Source organism: Protomyctophum parallelum (genome assembly GCF_964188405.1).
Source record: "Protomyctophum parallelum genome assembly, chromosome: 20".
Lineage (NCBI taxonomy): Eukaryota > Metazoa > Chordata > Actinopteri > Myctophiformes > Myctophidae > Protomyctophum > Protomyctophum parallelum.
In genome coordinates, this window is record NC_139718.1 from 42,012,776 (window position 1) to 42,037,003 (window position 24,228).

Sequence of the window (24,228 nt, forward strand, 5' to 3'; positions counted from 1 at the left end):
TGACACTGACAGATTGTGTTACTGAGAATAGTGTCCGATGTTATGTTGAATAAATGGACAATATCATCGTCAATAATATATACTCTAAGATAATATCCCCCTTGATTGATTATGTATTTATGTATGTATTTATGTATTTATGTATTTATTTATCAAATGGATGTTGTACAAATAAGAAATATACTTAATAAAGACAAAGTACATATTTTATTATACACGTCGAATCGATACCTCTCTCTCTCTCTCTCTCTCTCTCTCTCTCTCTCTCTCTCTCTCTCTCTCTCTCTCTCTCTCTCTATTAAAAAAAAAGAACGGATTATTTTAACCGGGCCGGAAGTAGGAAGTGGTACTGTATTTTCAGTTAGGGAGAGTGTGTTGCAGTTTATTATGGTTTGTTTTGTTGTTGTCACTCAGTAACAGTTGCTCTGCCTCTGTGTGTTTTAATCACGTCTCGCTTCAAGTCTTATAGTCCTAGCTTCTCCCACTATCTGGGTTATTATAAAAACACACACATGTTGTGGTGGCACACAGTGTTCTAACTGGGGTTGTAAGTAATTGATCTGAATTCGTTCACGAATACAAGAAGCTCGCGCATGAAGCGGGAAGTTTGAACGCCTACAGTACACAGCTCGATCGTCAGCCCAGTGCAGGTAAACATTACTATATACACTGTTATTAATATGTTATATATTATCAGTCGTTTAAAGTAACTACTGTACTAGTGTACATAAGTACAGGAAAGCTGTAAAGCTGTTATAGCCCCTCTTGGAACCCCCGTAAATGTCAGAAACTTTACGGGGTTCCGAGAGCGGCTATAAAGCTGTCTGAGCTATAGTCTGAGCTATTATTATATTATTTTGTTTTTTCAACTCGAGCCGACAGGGCAATGTGTTTCTGCAGGTAAACAACATCATGCACCACCACACTACTATAGAGCACTATAGTCTGTCTGTCTCTGTCGTCTGAGAACTGTAACAGTTAAAGATTCCCGTTTTTATTTTCATTTTGTTTGTTGGCTGACAGCTGTGGAACATATATTCTTATATATATTAACTTAAGTCATAATGGTGGTACTTAATTGCGGAGCCTGGTATTTCCTGAGGTGCATGGTACTTGTTGAAAAAAGGCTGAGAACCACTGCACTAGAGACAGTAGACACTACTCCAGTGGAAGATAGCTGCTGAGGGAAATTGTTGGTAAAAATGTATTTATTGTTATGTAAACAATTAAAAATCACAGTATGGCAGCCACGTCTATGGTCTTTTTAATGTTTGTTTAGACTCTAAAACAAACATTAATTCATTTTCTGGGGTGGTACTTGGTGAAAAAAGGTTGAGAACCACCACTGGTTTAGACAGATCACTTATGACGTAAATCGAATGGCAGCCAAGTCTGGGCTGTTAATGTTTGTTTTGGACAGCAGACAAACACTCACTTCACACGAGTGTGACTTTTAAATGTTCATGTATTGTTGTTTGTCGTGCACCTGGGCACTCGGATGTGCGTTTACTATCCCTTCTATACAGTTTACATTTTGGGGGCATTTTGGGGGCTCAGAAGGTAGAGCAGGTCGTCCATTGACGTCCAATGATCCATGGGTCGACTGTTCGCCGCTTCACCTCCCAATGTATGAATGAATGAACCATTGTGAAGCGCTTTGAGCACTTTAAAAAGGGCTATAAAAAATGCCCTTCATTCATTATTTCAACAAGGAAGGGTGTGTAAACATACTGGGCACCTAGGAGAAGTGGGCACTAGGGAAATATGCTCAGCAAAACAAACTAGTGGGCACCATGCCTCGGAAGAGTTGGCTCTTAGAAAATCTATCCTCTAAGTGCCAATTATTTATTATAATTATATGACACAGAGAATAAATAAACCTATATCTAACGGCTTAGCAGTGGTGGCCAGTCTCTGGTTCAATCCATCCAGAGTACCCATTCCATTTTTCCAAAAATATTTATATAAATTATTTTAAAGCCTAGAATCAAGCCATCCAGGATCCTGGGCGAATCATGACCATTTGATTCCGTGAAAAATGCATATACATTTGAATACTTAATTATACGATATAATATATTTAATACATAGCCTTTGTTTTGCAATATTCAACGTTTCGGTGTGAAAGGGTATGAACTGACGTTTGTCAGGCTATCTTTGTCGAGATAGCCCGACGAAGGTCTTATAGAGCTGTGGTTTCCCATGAAAGCCTTTTAACTGCATTCGAAGACGGTGTGCGGGACTTTATTGTGTTCTTCTTGACATTTCGACTTTGCCTTCATGTCAAGTGAAGGGCTATGCACTCGGACGAAGACTCCAGCTGCAGTTCTGACGCCGCTGCGGTTCTGATCCGCTCCACGCGGACCCTGTTCCCCGACCGAGGCCACGAGTCCCAGAGGACCCTGTTCCCCGACCGAGGCCACGAGTCCCAGAGGACCCTGTTCCCCGACCGAGGCCACGAGTCCCAGAGGACCCTGTTCCCCGACCGAGGCCACGAGTCCCAGAGGACCCTGTTCCCCGACAGAGGCCACGAGTCCCAGAGGACCCTGTTCCCCGACCGAGGCCACGAGTCCCAGAGGACCCTGTTCCCCGACCGAGGCCACGAGTCCCAGAGGACCCTGTTCCCCGACAGAGGCCACGAGTCCCAGAGGACCCTGTTCCCCGACCGAGGCCACGAGTCCCAGAGGACCCTGTTCCCCGACAGAGGCCACGAGTCCCAGAGGACCCTGTTCCCCGACAGAGGCCACGAGTCCCAGAGGACCCTGTTCCCCGACCGAGGCCACGAGTCCCAGGCGGGATTGGGTTCAGTGACGCCAACGCCCTCCAACGCGGTTCCGGCGCAGTTACCCGTTCAGTCGCTGTCCGAGCAGCACCGACCCGCCAGGATAGAAGAACTCAAACAACCACTGCAGAAAGTTGACCAGGGTTTGTACACGCACACACGCACGCACGCACGCACTCGCACGCATGCATGCATGCATACACACAGTCCACACACACACACCACGCACGCACGGACGGACACAGTCACACACACACACACACACATTCCACACACGTCACACACACAACCGCCACTCTCCCAGTAATGTTAGCCACAATCTGTACGTTTTATGCGTGAAGTGAAGTAAGTGAAGTAATTACAACTCTTAACACGTCTCAATAGAAATGGTGCATTATATATGAATGGTAAATGGTGCATTTATATAGCGCCTTTATCCAAGGCGCTTTACAGAGATTGTGCATTACATTCACCCATTCATACACACACATTCATACACCGATGGCAGCGGAAACCATGCAAGGCACCAACTAGCACATCGGGAGCAATTAGGGGTTCAGTGTCTTGATCAAGGACACTTCGATAGTAACTCTGGGGGAGCCCGGGTTCGAACTGGCAACCTTACGGTTACCATCCAGGCACACTCTACCCCTGAGCCACCGCTCAAGAGTAAAACACGTTCAGGCCCACAGACATCTTTAAATTAAAATAAAAGACACCTCGTGGCTTTACTGTGCATAATGTTTACATGTCAAAACACGATCGATATAGCAGCTTCTGTATCGATTCATATATCGATTTATTATCGCCATATCAATTCATACCACCTACCACTAACTCCGTCTCCAACCACTGCACAAGAACAAGTTATATTGTATTCACATGCTCTCTCTCTTACCACACAGATTGGCAAAAATTACGGCTATTCATTATTTTAGATCAAACCATTTGAGCTGTCAAATGTTGATGACTGGGGTTCTTTCATGCCATTTACCCCCAGCTTGCACTTTGTACATCGCGTGTGATTAACCCATTCTGGTGTTGGCATCATGTTATGCTTTAGCTATTGAAAAATAGCAGATCTACAAGCTCATATCGCGCCACCGAGTGGCGCGATACGAGCTTGTAGGTCTGCTATTTTTTGAAAAATCGAAGAACGACTGACATTTTTAGAATCTGATCTCAGGTCAGAATGGGTTAATCAGACCAGTGTGTGTCCAGTGGAAAACTCGTATGAATCTGATCTCAGGTCAGAATGGGTTAAAGCCTCCATTGAATCGTAACTTTCCTTCCTTAACCGCAGAGAGAAAACAGAACAGATCAGTGACGTCCGGAGCCACCAAAGAAAACCAGGTATTTCACACCTATTGTTGTCTTTGAGGAATGGAAGAATACTTTATAATTCTTTACTGCTTTATTCTAGTATTATAAATGATATGAATTCGGCTGTTAAAATGTAGCTGGATAATTGAATTGAATGGAATCATAACATACTGGAATGAACTGAAAGCATGCAGCGGTTTCCAGTAATGTCAAGTACAGTAGTATACCATGGGCTGTATTTTGCGTGTCTTAAGTACCAGGTCTTATTACCTAACTTGAGTAAAATAAAGACCTGGAGGCGTGATCAATGCCATTTGGCTATTCTGAGTGTCCAAAGAGCATTGATCACGCCTCCAGGTCTTTAGTTTACTCAAGTTAGGTAATAAGACCTGGTACTTAAGACACGCAAAATACAGCCCCATGAATCATAATCATAATAAGCTAAATAGAGAAACCGTGAACATTTTGACAGACAGATGGTACACCCCTGCAATAGTTGAATCCTGCGATGAGTAATTTAATTTGTGAGCTTGATTCAAATGGAAGAAGCTGTGAGCTTGTAGATCGGCTATTTTCGGTCCACAAAACACCGGCACACAACCAAGTACTCGTGTTTGAGGGTTGGAAATGGCAGACGATGGTAAAAATGGCATTAGGAAAATTGCAGTCCTGAAGTTTTAATGTGTGTGTGTGTGTGTGTGTGTGTGTGCGTGTGCGCGTGCGCGTTGCAGGATCCTGTCAGACGTAAGAGACTGCTCACAGACAGACAGTCCTCTGCTCGGGGTAAGATTGTGTCAGCTTACTCATGAACTAGCATGTTTAACTAAACTGTTAACTAATCTGTCAACTAAACGTTTCACCCATTAAATTGTACTTGTAGCTGTTAATTCAATGGTTAACTAAACTGCTAAATGAACCTGTTAATGACTTAGCTCCTATAAAAAAAAATCACACCCGTGTGAAGTGAGGGGTGCTCTTATCGTCATACGTCGTCATAGAACACATACATCATCTCATTCCGGCCAATCACAATTTGCGTCCTCACTGTTTACACAAACACTCAAAAATGGCCATTCATTATCAATGGCATTTAATGTTTGGGTTAGGGACAATAACTTAAAACTGGCCATTCATTATCAATGGCATTTAATGTTTGGGTTAGGGACAATAACTTAAAACTGGCCATTCATTATCAATGGCATTTAATGTTTGGGTTAGGGACAATAACTTAAAACTGGCCATTCATTATCAATGGCATTTAATGTACACACACACGCCCTCAAAGCTGGACATAGGTGGGGCTAGCGCCCCTTAAAATATTTTGGTTAATTAGCTTGATCAGTGTGCAGCTATATGAAACTAAACCTTCATTTAATTGCAACCTTTCCCTGGATTTGGTTCTCCCAGGAGCTGGTTCTGCCAGGGGAGCTGGTACTGGCAGGGGAGCTGGTTCTGCCAGGGGAGCTGGTTCTGGCCCACTAACTGCATCTGGTCTCAGAGCTGGTTCTGCCAGGGGGGCTGGTACTGGCCCACTAACTGCTGCATCCGGTCTCGGAGCTGGTTCCGAGCCCGTAGCTGGTTCTGTTCTGGAAGCCGGTTCCGTCTCAGTAGCTGGTACTGCCAGGGGAGCTGGTTCTGGTGTGGAAGCTGCTCCAGGCTCTGAGGTCCTGATCTCCCACTACCCTGCAGGAGAGAGAGGAGTGGTCCTGGCAGCTCTGAACAAGAGGTATGTTTACTAGTCCCTTGTTGTTGTTGTTGTTGTTGTCTCTTCTGTTGCCATGTCTCCTCCCTGGCCCTGGTCCCTGTCTGTCTTCAGTCCTCCCTGTGCTGATGATCTGTGTCAGTGGTTTTCAACCCTTTTCATATCAAGGCCGTCATTATTTCTTCGGCATTTGAGCCACGGACCACCATTTATTTAATGAGATTCAGCCTTTGACTTAGAATATTTTGTTGTCGTTGGATAATATATATATATATATTTTTTTAAATAATATTTTGTCCACAATTCCATGCAGTGTTGATGTTGGCACCATAATAGGAGAGATATTAACAGGCAAACTGTTGATCAAAAGTATCAATTCCTCTACATTCTCAAATTGTTCAGACTTCTTGTAAATTAATTAATGCAGATGAATAACAGTAATTTAACTCCTGACTGAGAGCAAAAAAAGAAGGTTTCATTTTACGCTCGCAAGAGTTAAAGATCTATTAACCCATTCTGAACCCATTTTGGTGTCAGCATCACGTCATGCTTTAGCTATTGAAAAATAGCAGATCTACAAGCTCATATCGCGCCACCGAGTGGCGCGATACGAGCTTGTAGGTCTGCTATTTTTGAAAAATCGAAGAGCGACTGACATTTTTAGAATCTGATCTCAGGTCAGAATGGGTTCATCAGACCAGTGTGTGTCCGGCGGAAACCTCGTATGAATCTGATCTCGGGTCAGAATGGGTTAAGGGTCCATTTGGTTACCGACTCGCCATCATTTAGCTGGGGACCACCTTACCATGTAAGCATTTAGGGTTTCTCAAAGTGGATGCCGTGAGTGACGCAAGTCCAGGGGTGTAATTGAAGTTTTATTCAAAAGACTATGACTAAAACTGAATAAAAATGTCCTATCAAAATCAACACTGGAACTAGAACCACCAGGGTGTTGTGGTTGGAGAAATCCAGTAGGGGGCAGAACATTTCCACTTTCAATCGTTTCTACTGATCTATGTTATCATGTCTCTGTTACGGGTCTAATTCAGTGGTTCCCAAACCTTTTCATGTCAAGGACCCATAAATTGACACCAATTAGCCCGCGAACCCCCCATTTGAAAATATATGCCAGGGACCCCCATAAGAGAAGACTTTTACGCCTTTAGCAGTGATTCTCAACGCGTTTATTCTCAATGACCCCCACTTTGACTGATTGATTGATTGATTGAATGACATGACATGCATATTAAGTCTACCATTTAATGGCATTTCTATTTCTGGGACCCCAATTTATTTTGTAAAATCAATGTTAATTTTAGAGGGGGTTTGCTGGTTTTAAATTTTTATTTTTCTGCCCTTTTCCTGCAACTGACAAATAAGTCAGAGTAAGTATTGTGTAATTAAAAACTCAAGAAAAGATAGCATTCAAAAAAAGATTATTCAGTTATTATTGAGTTACTTATAAATAACTTGGCAAAAATGAATGGCGTTTTGTCTATAATTTCAGTTAGTTTTAGTAAACACACAATACAGTTACAGTTAGTTATCATTTTTGTTTTTAGTTTTTCTTTAGTTTTAGTTTACTATAATAACCTTGCTTCTGCCTATTCATTATTATTATGCTTCTTCATAAGCCACACAATCTTCAGAATATTCTGGCATTTTGCAGAGAGACAAATCAGGAGAAAATCAACCTGGTTATCGTCCGACCTTTCTCTGTCCCAGCAGCAATGCACTCTGGTGATGTAGAGCGTCACAGTCCCGCGAAAGGTCATGACGACGAGCGCTCCGGAAGAAAGAACCCAATTCATTTTTCCCATAGACGTTTCACAAAGTATTTATTTAAAGACCTGTAAGTGTAAGCCTACTTGTACTTGGCCAAGGCCAACTTGGATCATGACAACACAATTTTTTGGGACGAAGAAATAATAAGAAAAAAGAAAAACAACAAAATAAGTACGCCGCACCTTTTTTCTTCTGTCTAATTTTTTGTTCGGCCCAAAAATTGTGTTTTGTTGTCATGAGTCGTCACGATTCGAGTTGACTTTGACCGAAGCTCACAGGTCATTAAATAAATACTTCGTGAAATATCTACGGGAAAAATTAATTAAACTGGAAATTGTCTGCTCGTCGGGGGGCGGGACTGCGGCACTCTATCCAGCACAGTAATCACGTGACGTTCAGGAGATGATCCGACGCCTCGGACGGTGGCGGCCACTTACGAGAGCATTCATTCGTTCGTGTAGCGGTGAAGCGTACCGCGCAGGCCACGGTTGCGTATCTCTCTACATTAAAGCATCTTTGGTTCCACTTCCTGTTGCACTCAGGTCTCAGAGCGCCCCCATGAGGAGGGAGGTGAAAGTGCAGCTGTTGGAGCCCGGAGCTCTTGGTCAGAGGAAGGAGTCGACGACGGACGTCCCAGCAGGACTGGGCGCCATGGTAACGGCCGCCGCGGTGGCCGCTACAGCTCCTCTGGTCAAGGTACATTCATATGTAGGGCTGTATTAAGCCATTGAGGACTGGGAATTGATTCTACAAAATGTCTTTCCAAATCACGACAGTTTTGTGAAAAACCTATGTGTCAATGTCAGTGGTTCTGAAACTATTTCATGTCAAGGAGCTCAAAATTATATGTAATTGGCCGCAGACCTTACAATTACAATTTACAATTTAGGCATTTAGCAGACGCTCTTAATCCAGAGCAATTTACATTAAGCAAGAACAAAAAAGCATGGGAATACATTCATTTATCATGAAACATTCGTATTCGTAAGCTAAGAAAGAAACAGTGGAATATCTATATAATTAAACTATACATATAAACTATACATATATACTATACTATGCTATACATATGTACTGTACTATGACGTGCTATGACTACATACAATGCAATTCTAGTGCTGTCTACATAACATGCTATAAGGCTGTATCAAATGCTATCTAAGTCTACAGAAATGCTATCTAAGGGGGTAGTCTTAAAATATGTTGTTCCAGGGACCCCCCCAGAAGCAAAGATTTGAGTTAAAAACATTCACTCTGAAAGAATATATATTAACGATACACTAACTGCAACGAAAAATCAATTTTAAGTTTTGAACATAAACAACCGAAGTATATCCATATGTGAATCGCCAACCATGTATTGTATAGCCCTAATAATGTGACTATAAATTATACATAAGTTAGTCACTGTCAGGTGGAACCCCATTACTTATTTGTCAATTCAAGAAATAAATCTGTGTTCCAATGGATCCAATGTAGTTATTATTTAGTCACAAGCTTTATTGCAGGAAAATCGAGATTCAAATGTGAATCTCGATTTTCCTCACGATTCTCACTCAAATATTTATTGTCTTTAGTCTGTAGTTGCTGAACATTACTACATTCAAAATGTGGCACCTGGAGCCATACAGTAACTACTGTGGCTTTAGTTTAAACAGACAAGTGCTTGAATTAAACCTCTCTTAACCCATTCTGACTTGAGATCAGATTCATACGAGGTTTCCGCCGGACACACACTGGTCTGATGAACCCATTCTGACCTGAGATCAGATTCTAAAAATGTCAGTCGCTCTTCGATTTTTCAAAAATAGCAGACCTACAAGCTCGTATCGCGCCACTCGGTGGCGCGATATGAGCTTGTAGATCTGCTATTTTTAAATAGCTAAAGCATAACATGATGCTGACACCAAAATGGGTGCCCGGTCAGAATGGGTTAAAGTCTCTAGTCTCTTGTAGCAAACTAAATATGAATTTTACATCCAACTAGTGCTGCACGATTCTTTCCCAAATGTAGAAATGAGAAATGATGAGAAATGAGGTGTCTATATCTAGATCGTGATCTTTTTCCGATTAATCGTGCAGCACTAGTGCGCCACATTGTGAGCTTGCAGAAGATCGGCTATTGTTGCTGCTTTTGCAAGAGGCTTTGTACAACGAAGTAGGGTGTTAAGTACGTTGAAATATGGAGATACAGTACATCTACATGGTTCCTGCCCGGCAGCAGCAACATGCTTATTATTTACCGTAGTGTTGTTATTTTTTTTTAATGTACATGTTTATTTGATTTAGTATTAATTCTAGTATTGTGTGTGACAGGCTCAGGGTAACCTGGAGATGACGATGTCTCAAGTAGCAGATAGTTTGAGGACGCTGGTGGTCACAAACAGGTAGGACGCACGCACACGCACACGCACACACACACACACACACACACACACACACACACACACACACACACACACACACACACACACTGGTAGGACAGACTGAACAATAGCCTGCTTTATATTGATGCCTTATTGTTATATTTGAAATAATGCCTTGAGTTGCGCGAATTATGCGCATCATTTCCGGTTGTCATTCATTCATATTGTTTGAATGATCTGTGTCAGACTGTCAGTCAGTAATAATGTGGGAACACAACCTGATGATGATAATAAAAAAAGTTCACGTCACAGGTTGTAAGGGTCATTTTTTGTGCAAGCTCCGTTATTTTCAGAAAGAAGAATTTAAAAAAGAGAGGGGAAGGCAGGGGAGCAAGGAGAAAATAGAATCGGTAAAGAAAGACACGAGAGGTACATACATTATGTGAGGTTAAACAAAACTTCTAATGGCCTATTGTATTCATACATATTCCAGTTTTAGGAAAACTGGAATATCGTTTAAAGGAGAATTCCATGCTAGAAGGCTTTCTTACCTTTCTTTGTACCAAAGAGGTCCATGTGTTATTTTGTGCAAAAGCGCATTTTTGGCTATTTCCCCTACCATAAGCCCTCAATTAATTTAATTTAATTGAATTGAATGGGGCATTGGGGTGTTGTGCTAATTCGCTTATTTCCATCGCTCAAAAATCTTTTTTTGTATATATCCTCTCTTCATAATGTAAATTGTATCCCAAGCGGCACACTTTACTACTTATTTCGATGGAAATAAGCATATTGGCACAAAAACCCAACCCCCATTGAGGGCTTATATTAGGGGAAATAACACCTGGACCTCTTTGGTGGGGACGTAACGACTACAAATAACACCTGGACCTCTTTGGTGGGGACGTAACGACTACAAATAACACCTGGACCTCTTTGGTGGGGACGTAACGACTACAAATAACACCTGGACCTCTTTGGTGGGGACGTAACGACTACAAATAACACCTGGACCTCTTTGGTGGGGACGTAACGACTACAAATAACACTTGGACCTCTTTGGTGTGGACGTAACGACTACAAATAAAGGTAAGAAAGCCTTCTAGCATGGAATTCTCCTTTAAGATATCTATCTACATGTACAGTTAACAGCAGGTTAACAGCTACATGACAAAAGTGTGTCGGCACGTTTAGCTGTTTTCAGACTGACTGTGGTTAGAATAACTTTGGATTGATCCTGGACGTGTGACCTCCTCCCGGTGCTGTGCAGGGAGGAGGGAGTGCTGCGGAGGAGCAGAGAGGAGGAGGACAGAGTGTCACGCAGGCTGGAACAACATCTCAACAGACTGGAAGAACTGGAGAAAATGCAACAAAGCCACTTAGAACTGCAGGTACACACACTGGAGTATTGACTGACTGCCTGGTTTACTGGCTGGTTAACTCACTGACTAGTTCACTCACTGACTACCAGTTTACTGGCTGTTAACTTACTGACTACTAGTTTACAGGCTGTTGACTTACTGACTACTATTTTACAGGCTGTTAACTTACTGACTACTAGTTTACTGGCTGGTTTAACAGCTAATCTCTGGCACAGTGTGACGACGACACCATAACTAACTAGACTTGTTTTATTCGCTCCACTGACTGGCTGCCTTTCCTCCAATCAGAGCCGGCTCCTGAGCTCGTCCCTGGGCGTGGTGGTGACGGGCCCAGTGACCCCTGACCCCTCGCTACCAAACCCTCCAGCCAACCGGCATGCATCAGAGGCCACGTCCAGTCACACAGGTACCCGCATCGCAAACAACGATATTGGTGCTTTTCCATGTCAATCCGCCCGGGTGAATCATTATACAGTAAAGTAGGTCGGAGAGGCTTATTGTCGGCATCGGCCAAGACTGTGGGAGTCTATCCTCGCTGCAATGTGCTATAGACCCCTGGGAGATGCATTACTGAGGTGGAGCGCCACACCTACCACCAGCTCCCAGTACTTTACCGCGCGACATGCCGCACCCCAAGTGGCACGGTGAAAAAGTGATGCATGTGCATACTCTCTATTACTGCTAAATGTCATTCACCAGCAGTGAAATCAGGTCAAGGGCTTGTGTCGTGTGCGTGCCGTCTTCCCCATGTTGCTGGTTGGTTCCCTGTGATGATTCAAGGAGTCAAGTTGGACGCCTTTGCGTTAGTTAAAGGACAACTTTAGTTTTTTTCAACCAAGGTTCATGTTTTAGGTTGTTATTAGGTTTTAGGGATTTTAGCTGTTTTTGACAGGGGGGCGGGGGCATTCGAGCACGGGGCTAAATATGTATTTCTTTACAACATTTTATAGCGATTTATTTTTTTATTCTTTACTACTCGACCCCAATAAATTACATTTGGCCACAAAAGATCACGAGATCTACTGAATGTGTCAAACTGACATATTGAGCCTATGACACACAGTGTGGCTTCCCCCTAGTAGGCTACCTTCACATTCAGTAGATCCTGGGAGCTTCTGTGGCCAGATGTAATTTCTTGGGATATAGTAGGACTATAGTAAATAATAAAAAATAAATTGCTAAGAAATAAATATTTAGCCCCATGCTCGAATGCCCCCATGAACCTTGGTTGAAAAAAACTAAAGTTGTCCTTTAATTGTGGAACGTTGCACATGTTTGAAAACCGCTCTCCTCTCCTCTCCTCTCCTCTCCTCTCCTCTCCTCTCCTCTCCTCTCCTCTCCTCTCCTCTCCTCTCCTCTCCTCTCCTCTCCTCTCCTCTCCTCTCCTCTCCTCTCCTCTCCTCTCCTCTCCTCTCCTCTCCTCTCCTCTCCCCTCCCCTCCCCTCCCCTCCCCTCCCCTCCCCTCCCCTCCCCTCCCTCCCCTCCCCTCCCCTCCCCTCCCCTCTCCTCTCCTCTCCTCTCCTCTCCCCTCCCCTCCCCTCCCCTCCCCTCCCCTCCCCTCCCCTCCCCTCCCCTCTCCTCTCCTCTCCAGTGCCCACCACCCCCAGCTCCTCCACTCAGCAGAACCAGCTAGGTGCTAGGAGGGACCAGCCTGACCCCAGGTCCTCTTCCCACAACGCCATGAGAAGACAGGACACCAAGCAAGGTGAGTTGGAAGTGAACATGGTCTCGCGTTAGCCAGACCAAACTACTCCACAATCTCTGAACGGGTGTCGGCAACCTTTTTTGACATGAAGTGTCATGTTTTCATTGTCTTGATAGTCGGTGTGCCGTTATGCCGTATCAACATGTCAATGTTCAATCTTAAAAAAAAAAAATCACACCTGTGTGAAGTGAGGGACGCTCTAATCATTGTACATCATCATCAAGAATGGTGGTCCCTTATTGGCCAAGGGTGGCCAATTTGCTCAGATGATTTGCCGATTTGCCTATAGACACATATAGGGGTGGGTCCCGAATCTCGGTACCAAGTATGTACCGAACCGAACGTGCCTGGGTACCGGGTACCCATTACAATAATTCAATTTCGGTTCTCTCTATCGGTTCCCACAGACACGCGGTCACACGCTATTTATTTATTTTCTTCCCTTAATAGATGCGCAGGGAACAGAGCTGATCTACAAGCCTACACCGCGTTGCATCAGCGACGAGTTGTGGGCTTGTGGCTTGCAGAGGCGGAGCCATCTCTCTGCATGGAGTTAGTTGTCGTCTTGTCGAGGAGTCTAGAGACAGAGAGACGCGCTGTGCCTGGCACTGAGGCGACATCATTATTAAAGTTTCTTAAACGTAATTTTTAAGTAAAGTTTATGGGAGGGAACTTTTAAGAGGGGACAGGAATCTTGCGCCTTGTCTGAGTCTTCACTGCATACGTGCGCAGCATTGAATCAACATGAGACAAGGAGAGAAAGCGTCGGTGCACTCACTTCGAGTGCGCACCCGTGTGTGTGTGACTGTGAGTGTGTGTGTGTGTGTGTGATCACGGCGTAGGGTCAGATACCCAGTCTTAGTCTAACTTCGAGAGGTGGCGAAAAAACAACAAAAGATAGCCTACTTTGGGCAGCCCGTGTGCATGCACATTTCTGTTAGTAGCAAACCACAGCATGCCGCCTTTGTTTTCAATGATCCCCCATTGACGCGCTGCCCCTTCCCCTTCATTAGCGATGCTAATTTACACAGTCAATCGTGTGTGTGTTGCTCTCAGATATGCTTTTATTTGTTATTGGTAATAAGAGAAGTAGCCTACAACACTATTGCCCTGGGTAAATACAGAATCGATATTATATAGATACATTTAAAATAATCACTATATTATCCACAAATGGCTCAATAAAGGAGAAGATGTTATACTATTCATTATACATGTCTTTAGTATACATAGTATACACTCTGCTCTGACATGCCATGCAGACTGTGCACCACATGATATATTTTTCTAGATTTCTGACTTTGTGTTGCAGTGATGTGTTGCAGTGATGTTTATGTTGTGTAGTCTCTCAGGCATATTTGTTGTCATTGTCAGTAGTAGTAAGAGGTAACTGTAGTATCCACAAAAGGCTCAACTGTTAAAGGAAAGGATGTTGGTCTATACTCTATTCATCTGTCTTAAAGCAAAGTATTTGTAATAAAAGCTTTGTGAAAAAACAATTGACTTTAAGTTTTATACCATTTATTTTTTTACTATATTATCCACAAATGGCTCAACTGAATGAGGAGGAAGAGGATGTTACACTATTTATTCATTACATGTCTTAAATTGACATTGAGCTTTTTTGTTAAACATTTGACCTCTTTTATATCATTTTGGAACCGAAATAGGGAACCGTTAAGAACCAGAATCGATAAGCAGAACCGGAATCGGTACCTGGACTCGAAAAAATCCTAACGATACCCATCCCCAGACACATATGACGTAAATTCTCCATTCATTGTCAATGGCATTTAATGTTTGTGGTCAGACAGAATCTACACTATAGCTAAAACCTCTCTCTCACACTTATAATAATAATAATAATAATACCTGGGACTTATATAGCGCTTTTCTAATACCCAAAGACGCTTTACATGTGTGGTGGCCGTGGGGGGGATAAGAGAAAAGACAACTTTATTAGAAAACAAGTAAATTAAGAGTAAAACCAATAGGGATGTGTAAATGTGTCCAAAATGAAAATCGATTTGTATAATTCAATATTAACGATTAATCGATTAATCGTTTTTTTGGGGGGGGGGGGGGCTTTTTCTTTTTTTTTAATGAACCCCCTACAAATAAAAAAAAACTTCCCCCCAAGGGGTACCTAAGTCAAAAAACTTTGGGAACCCCTGATGTAGTTGATTAACAATAATTGTAACTCTTGAGAGTTAATAAGGGTCCATTTGGTTACTAACTCCATCTTTTAAATGAGGACCACTGGTGGTCCCTGGACCACTGTTGATCCAATTGATCACCATAGCAACCCCAGCCTAGGCCTGATTAGGTAAATTTCCAACACCTGCTAAATCCTCCAAACCTGTATCTTGATTGGAATCAATCTCCACTCACACTCCTCTCAGTCATGCAGCTACACAGACACACCCCAGGCACACTTTGGTAGGCCTATAGCCATGTCCTGTTTGGATGACAATATTGCCTTTCCAACAGATTTTCATAAAAAAAAAAAAAAAAAAAAAAACGATTATCGATTTATTAATTTTCATAATCGGTTTCGGGTCCTATCAACGATAATCGATTAATCGATTAATCGGACCCATCCCTAAAAACCAATAAGAACTGTACATGTAGCAGGTTAAAAACACATCAGCTCGGGAATGCTATTCTGAACAGGTGGGTTTTCAGTGCGGTTTTGAAGGTGGTGGAGTGAGGGGGGCATCCCGGATCTGTTTGGGGAGGGCATTCCAGAGGGTAGGGGGCCGGGGCGACCACGGAGCAGGCCCTGTCGCCCCAGGTTTTGAGCCTGATCCTCTTGGGGATCACAAGGAGGCCGGCGTCGCTGGACCCGAGGGAGCGGGATGGTTTGTGAGGATCGAGGAGGGCGGAGAGGTAGGGGGGGAGCCAGGTTGTGTAGTGACTTGTTGGTGGTGAGGAGTAGTTTGAATTCAATTCTGTGTTTGATGGGGAGCCAGTGGAGGTCACGGAGGACTGGGGTGATGTGGTCTCTGGAGCGGGTGGAGGCGAGCAGGCGGGCGGCTGAGTTTTGGACGTATTGTAGTTTGTTTAGGGTCTTTGCGGCGGTGCCATAGAGGATGCTGTTGCAGTAGTCCAGTCGGGATGAAATGAAGGCGTGAATGAGGGTTTCGGCAGCTGAGGGTGTCGGGGAGGGGCGGAGACGGGCGATGTTTTTAAGGTGAAAGAATGCCGTTTTTGTGATGTGGTTTACGTGGGGCCGGAATGAGAGGGTAGGGTCGAAGATGACACCTAGGTTGTGGATGCGTGTGGAGGGTGTGACAAGGGAGCCGTCGATGGTGAGTGCGAAGTCCTGCGTGGAGCGGGTGAGGGAGTCGGGGCCGATGGTGATTATTTATTTCATCGATGATGATTATGCCAGTGTGCCAGTGATCACCCTTCCCTGTTCCAATGTTGGCCCCCGTGCCTAAGGTTGCCTACCCCTAAAGCTAAATTCCAATAGTTGGCCACTGGCTCACTCCCACTCGGTCACTCGGGGTCATTCCAGCGTGACCCGGAAATGGTTAACGTTCCAATTGTTAAAGTGCTCCATCGAGGAGGAGAGTGGAGTCGAGTGGAGGAGCTGAGTGGGCTCTCCGAGACCGCATAGAGCGAGTGTACATCAGGTTGCAGGCTCGGTGGGGTATTTAGTCTCCTCGCAGCGGATTTCTGCATCACGTGTATGTTTTTTTCCTTCTCCAGTGACATAATTCCGCCTCCTCCACATGTGGCACAGAAAACACTGCTTGAAACCCGATACTATGCCCCCCCCCCCCCCCCCCCCCCCCCCCCCAATCCACTAGCTGCCGGCCGGCTGAGTCGCTGACCCAACACACACATGCACGAACTGTGCGTGTGTGCACACACACTAAAAAGCTTTGCTGTTTGTTGAAGAGACACAAGGCAAATGTCTGGACTCTGTGCAATTTTGATCATTTTTTAACCTAAGACTTTTGACCTTTACCCTAATAAAAGTAGGTAAAATAATTGTAATATATGTTTTTTTGTGATCATTAGAATGTCTAGAACATGTTTTATTCATTATTGTGAAAGATATCCCCAAAATGTAAATTATTAATTTATTATATTATTATATAATTATTATATAATTATTATACATTTTTCATCAAACTTTATTTTTTTTAACATATTTTTTAGTCTTAGTCCTAGTAGTACAAAGTAGTAGAAAGGTTGAAATATATTTTTTGCAAGTAGAAATTAATGCGGGTGTTAGAGGGTTAAAGCTTTGAAATGAGCTATTGTGTGTCACTAGTCAAATCACACAGTGTTATATGGGGCTATAAACATTATCAAACTAAAACGGCTTGTAACTCAAAATGGGTTCTCGGAATGGAACCTTTTTCACTCAAACCAAGGTGTAATAAAATGCTTATAAGTCAACCATTTTCTGTATAAAGTAGAGACTTGCAGCTTTAAAATGAGATATTTCTTGACATTGAGGTCATATCACACATTTTTCTATCGGCATTCAAATATCTCTTCAATAGCTGGCATAAGTCACCATAAGCTGATATTAGGGGTGGCAGTCCAAGGGTTAATAGAGTCTGGAACTACACCGCCCGATAACTGAGAAAGGAAGCTGTAATCTGTTCATCATTTCAGTTGATATATATATTGTTAAAACATGTTTTTGTATTCTCAATTCTGATAAGCAGATGATAAGATATATATATATATATATATATATATATATATATATATATCATATATATATGCTTTGACTCATTTGAATTACAGTAGCACAAATTTACGAATTTAAGACGAAAGGGAAGCAGTTTTTGCTTTTTTTACACCCTCCACATAATGTCATTATGCCAATTAGTTAACTTCCTCCCCACACACATTTGAGTGTTGTTGCTATTGTATCCTACTGACTCACCTGCGAGTGAGGAGCCCCCACCGGGAGGACGTAGAGCCCCGCCCGCCCAACACTCCCCGAAGGGTGCGTTAGTAGGGGCTGCGCGCTCGCGATTTTGTTTTTCAATTATTTGTCTTTACCGATACACGCAGCTGAAGTCCGTGAGTATAAATAGAAGTGAACCTTTGAAGCCTGTTTTCGCAAAAGACATTACTCAATATGAGTTCCACATCTGGAGGACGTCGTAACCTTGTGCGACCACATGGAGGCAGAAGTGGCCGGCTCCGGGGAACGCTCCTCTGAATGACTTGTGGGGTTCGGGGTGTGGGGGTTGTGGCGTATGTGTGGGGTTTGGGGTGTGTGTGTGTGGGTGTGTGTGTGGGTGGTGGGGTGATGGCAGGCAGGGTTGCCTCTGTGAGAGGGGAGCAGGTTGTCATGGCAACACTATTTCTACCAGTCATTCCCTCGTCCTTTTCACACCTCTCTTTCTACGCACCTCCACCCAACCGCTATTACTGTCCCCCTCTTTCTCTATATTCACCTCCACCCAACCACTATTACTGTACCTCTCTTTCTCTATATCCCATTCTGACCGGGCACCCATTTTGGTGTTAGCATCATGTTATGCTTTAGCTATTGAAAAATAGCAGATCTACAAGCTCATAGCGCGCCACCGAGTGGCGCGCTACGAGCTTGTAGGTCTGCTATTTTTTGAAAAATCGAAGAACGACTGACATTTTTAGAATCTGATCTCAGGTCAGAATGGGTTCATCAGACCAGTGTGTGTCCAGTGGAAACCTCGTATGAATCTGATCTCAGGTCAGAATGGGATATTCACCTCCACCCAACCGCTATTACTGTCCCTCTATTTCTCTCTGCTCTGTGCTTTTATCCATTCTTTCCTCCATTCTGTACGACCACCAGAGCCTGTTCTGTTGCTGTAAAATGAAACCACCATGTTCTCTCTGTACATATGTATCTGTAGAGTACAGTGTATTTATCTGTAGAGTACAGTGTATTTATCTGTAGAGTACAGTGTATGTATCTGTTGAGTACAGTGTATTTATCTGTAGAGTACAGTATATTTCCACCAAAAAAATAGGAATTAAAAAAAAAATCCTAAAAGGTAGCACATCCAAAAAATAAACAAGCGGTGCACAAAGTACTCACTTTTCCATTTCTTTTATTGGCACACACCAAAAAGGAACGCTATTTCCACCGCGATGCACCTGGTGGTTACCGCGGGGCCGCGGTGGATCAGGGGTAGAGTGGCCGGATGGTACCCGCAAGGTTCCCAGTTCGAACCCGGGCTCCCCCAGAGTTAGTGTCTAAGTGTCCTTGAATCAAGACTCTGAACTCCCGATGTGCTGGTTGGTGCCTTGCATGGTTTCCACTGCCATCGGTGTGTGTGAGTGTGTGAATGTGTGTGTGTGTGTGTGTGTGTGTGTGTGTGTGTGAGTGGGTGAATGTAATGCACAATCTATGTAAAGCGCCTTGGATAAAGGCGCTATATAAATGCACCATTTACCTTTTACTAATGTCAGACTTATATGTCCAAGCCAAGGTAAACGGAGCGTCGTGCAGCACATGTCACAACCCATTGTTGATGGCTGTCAATCATCCCGATGGACCTTGGAAACGTCCCATCTACACACGTCTAATGTAGACATCTTTGATTTATTAACTCTTTATTTTTTTGAACCCATTCTGACCTGAACCCATTTTGGTGTCGGCATCATGTCATGCTTTAGCTATTGAAAAATAGCAGATCTACAAGCTCGTATCGCGCCACCGAGTGGCGCGATACGAGCTTGTAGGTCTGCTATTTTTGAAAAATCGAAGACACTTTTAGAATCTGATCTCAGGTCAGAATGGGTTAATAATGAAACTGTCAGGATGTAATAGACATTTTTAGAATCTGATCTCAGGTCAGAATGGGTTAAAGATATCTTTGAGGGCCTTTTCTGCCTTTTTTTTTTTTTTTTGAGCGGTGCGTCCGCTCCATTACACCGCTATGTGTGTCCCTATGTGTGTCCCTGTGTCTGTGTCTTATTCTACTCGCTCTGCCCCACCCCACGCCCTGTTTTCTTTCCGGGAAAAGAAAAGTGAATTTGTGAAACTATATGAATGACGCTTGCAAATGCGAAAACAAACCTTTTTTTTTTTTGCGTTACCGTTTAAAACCTGACGTGGCAATAATACCTCAAGTTCAATTTACAAGCGCTGAGGCATTTAGCGGGACGCTCTTTACCCAGAGCGACTTACCCTAAGCAAGCTACACGCATCACATGCAGAGAGACATCTTTGTATCCTAGTACAGTGGTTCCAAGAGTGGGGTCCGGGGACCCCCGGGGGTCCTTGAGAGAGTTCCAGGGGGTCCCCAGATAAATGATAATTGGGAACCTAATTCAGGTCAAACCGGGGGCCCCAGAGTCGTACAAATCTTCTCTTATGGGGGTCCTTGGCATGTATTTTCAAATGGGGGTCCACGGGCTAATTAGTATGCATAGATAATGGCTAATGAGTATGAGGGGTCCTTGGCATGAAAGAAATTGGGAACCACTGTCCTAGTAATCTATAGGATCAGAACCTAGCCGTCTAAAAACAACATAATAATCTGTACATTCTCTCTCTCTGTCTATGTCTCTCTCTCTCTCTCTCTCTCTCTCTCTCTCTCTCTCTCTCTCTCTCTCTCTTTCTCCCCACCACCAGGAAATGGCAGACGCTCGGAGGCAGTCCTTGGCAGCAGCCAGCGTAACCTAGCAACCAGACAGGGTAACCTAGCAACCGGAGCCAGCACCAGCGAGTCACATGAGGTTTCCATAGCAACAACCCAGCAGGACTGCAGGCCAGATCAAAGCAGGTAAAGCGAGAGAGAGAAAGAGAGAGGATGAGAGCGAAAGGTGATTCTAGTGGTTCTGGTGGTTCGACTTTAAAATGGAGGAGTTTGGCGTGTGCAACGACGCGCGCGCGCGTGTGTGTGTGTGTGTATGTGTACTCTACTGTACTTGTAAGGGTCAAATGTCTCCACAAGTATATAGTATAATTTGAGATAAGTAGACATGGTGAAGACACTTCTCCTGGTCCTCAAAAGAGAAATGTTTATTATTAATATATTCATTGTTATAAATGATTTTTAGAGGTCAGGGTTGGAGCATGGAGTTGCTTTGACGGTGTCACACGGCTTGTAGATCGGCTATTTAACGGTGTGTTGTTTCTTTTGCTTTTATTCATTTGCTGTAGCACTTTGAGATTCTCACGAATATAAAGTGCGTCATGAATAAAATCCATTGTTATTATTATTATTATTATTATTTTGTGTTCGGCATTAGATGGCGGATTGGATGGATTAAAATGGCGACGAAATTAGAAAGATGGCCTTCATAACATCGCCGTCCAGAATTGTTGATGTCCTTCCTCACCAGCATAGTACCGTGAGGAAGTGTGTGTGTGTGTGTGTGTGTGTGTGTGTGTGTGTGTGTGTGTGTGTGTGTGTGTGTGTGTGTGTGTGTGTGTGTGTGTGTGTGTGTGTGTGTGTGTGTGTGTGTGTGTGTGTGTGCGCGTTCCCTGTAGACTCTACTGCTTTTACCTCCCAGATATATTTGCATAATCATTCAGAGGAAGAGAGGAGAGGGGGATGGATGGAGAGAGCGAGGGGGGAGGGATGAAGGGATGCGGAGAGGAGAGGTGGAGAGGGGTGGATGGATGCAGTTTGGAGGAGAGGAGAGGAGAGGAGAGGAGAGGAGAGGTGGAGAGGGGTGGATGGATGCAGTTTGGAGGAGAGGAGAGGAGAGGAGAGGAGAGGAGAGGAGAGGAGAGGAGAGGAGAGGAGAGGAGAGGAGAGGAGAGGAGAGGAGAGGAGAGGAGAGGAGAGGAGAGGAGAGGAGAGGAGAGGAGAGGAGAGGAGAGGAGAGGAGAGGAGAGGAGAGGAGAGGAGGAGAGGGGTGGATGGATGCAGTTTGGAGAGAGGAGAGGAGAGGAGAGGTGGAGAGGGGTGGATGGATGCAGTTTGGAGGGAGGAGAGGAGAGGAGAGGAGAGGAGAGGAGAGGAGAGGAGAGGAGAGGAGAGGAGAGGAGAGGAGAGGAGAGGAGAGGAGAGGAGAGGAGAGGAGAGGAGAGGAGAGGAGAGGAGAGGAGAGGAGAGGAGGGGTGGATGGATGCAGTTTGGACGGAGGTGGGGGGAGGAGAGGAGAGGAGAGGAGAGGTGGAGAGGGGTGGATGGATGCAGTTTGGAGGGAGGTGGGGGGAGGAGAGGAGAGGAGAGGAGCATGTTGTAAATTCACAAGTCCTCCCTCGGTTGCCTCACTCTCATCGTTACCATGGAAACACAGACAGCATTCATCAGCAGCAGCATGCGGGAGCTCACCTCTAGCTACTCACTGTGTGTGTGTGTGTGTGTGTGTGTGTGTGTGTTTGACGCAGAGTGTGAAGGGGATCTGCATGAACGTGGCAGTAAGCCAATGCTCTCTCTCTCTCTCAGTCTCTCTCTTGCGCATCTCAAATGAAAGAGTACTTTGAATTGCTGCCAGAGAGAGAGAGAGAGAGAGAGAGGGGGCGATGCAGAGAGAGAGAGGGGGGACGGGGACGAGGCAGAGAGAGAGAGAGAGAGTTCATACAGACAGTTTAATGTAGCTGATCGCTTCTATTCCTTCCCAGAATGCATCAGTGCGGCATGGTGCCAGGAAGACTAACATTAATCCTGCCTTGTGTGTGTGTGTCCGTGCGTGCACAGTACACTGCAGTCAGTTCAAAATGTGTATGTACCTACAGTTGTGTGTGTGTGTGTGTGTGTGTGTGTGTGTGTGTGTGTGTGTGTGTGTGTGTGTGTGTGCGTGTGCGTGTAAGAGAGTATAGCACATGGTTTAATGGCGTGAGTAATCTGTCGATTACCCCATGGAGAGTTGAATGTGTGGATATTGTTTAGTTTTTGTCACCTCCCTGTATAAGCCAATAATTTGATGACCAGCCGTATATATATATTCCCTATATGGAGACACAAAGGACACCCTTTGTCTGTCCGATCTGAATGTTTTTCGTGTGTTTGTGTTCGTCTGCCAACGCACCACACGTTGTGGTGAGAGCTTGTGTGGCGGATAGGGCAGGGATGGGCAACTCTTGACGACGGAGAGGGCTACTGTATTTCCACACTCACTACTGTATTTCACACTCACTACTGTATTTCCACACTCACTCCAAAGGGCCACATTGCGTATTACTGTCGTATAGCAAAAAAAAAAGAAAAGAAGCCGATCTACAATCTCAAAACGCGTCGCAGTGCGGCGCGTTTTAGAGCTGGTAAGATCGGCATTTTTTTTTTGCTATATTTTGCTATATTTGAATTTAAATCTTGCTTTTTAAAATTGTTATTATTTTTTAATTGAAATCCTGAAAAGTTTAAATTTCATTTAATTTCTTGTGTGTGTGTGTGTGTGTGCCGGCTATAGTGTGAGACACATTCCACCACCAGGTATAAAGATCAGGCTTCAGCGACCGCGCGGACCCGTTATTGTACCGTCCAGTACGACAGGAGAGCTTTTGTATGGGAGGTTGTGTTATAGCGCGGCGCGATGATAGGACCATCATTTAGAAAAGATATTGGTGGAAATATCGTATCTGCGTTTAGAGATGCTCCGATAACCGGCAAGCCGATCGGTGATCGATCGGTCATATCGGGCCAATATTCACCCCGGCCATATACAGCCAATATTGGTCGGCAATTAATTTACCCCGATTTGGAGAAACCGATCTTTTATACACAATCTAAGTGGCATGAAAAGTCAATCAGATATCTATTATAATATCATTTTACATCTTTGCGACGGGCCTAAACATTCTCCCCTCCCTCCCCACGCGCACAGGGACAGTTTTGACGTGGGTTTTGACACATTCTAATTTTGGAAATATTCAAATTTGCCCCTTTACGGGGCAGGATCGGTATACCGGCCGATCGCGTGAAAAACAATAGGTAAATCAGTCGCAAAAAACCTGATCGGAGAATCCCTATCTGCGGTGAAGCCCCCACAACGTCGTGGGTTTGTGTAATATTATGCTGCCACACACACACACACACACACACACACACACACACACACACACACACACAGACACACACACCCCTCTTATTATACATGCAATGACCTACGCGCTTTCTGTCCTCCTAATACTGTCTGTCTGTCCATCTGTCTAGCTGTAAACAGACAGACAGACACAGACATCCCCCTCCAGAGAGAGAGATGGAGGGGATGCAGCAGAGGAGATGGAGGAGGGGTGGCATACTGTGTGTGTGTGTGTG

The 24,228-nt window shown here is 44.2% G+C and overlaps 1 protein-coding gene across 1 annotated transcript; it reads left to right on the plus strand.

Moving 5' to 3' along the window:
• Positions 1–2,297: 2,297 nt before the first annotated feature.
• Positions 2,298–13,077, plus strand: LOC310877791 (uncharacterized protein; the record flags this gene model as incomplete). The annotated part of the gene is made up of 9 exons (XM_083791739.1): positions 2,298–2,925; positions 4,086–4,135; positions 4,837–4,888; positions 5,513–5,831; positions 8,135–8,288; positions 9,909–9,979; positions 11,229–11,349; positions 11,629–11,746; positions 12,932–13,077. 9 exons carry the CDS (start codon positions 2,298–2,300, stop codon positions 13,075–13,077), a joined length of 1,659 nt encoding a protein of 552 aa, XP_083647865.1.
• Between the last annotated feature and the right edge of the window lie 11,151 nt (positions 13,078–24,228).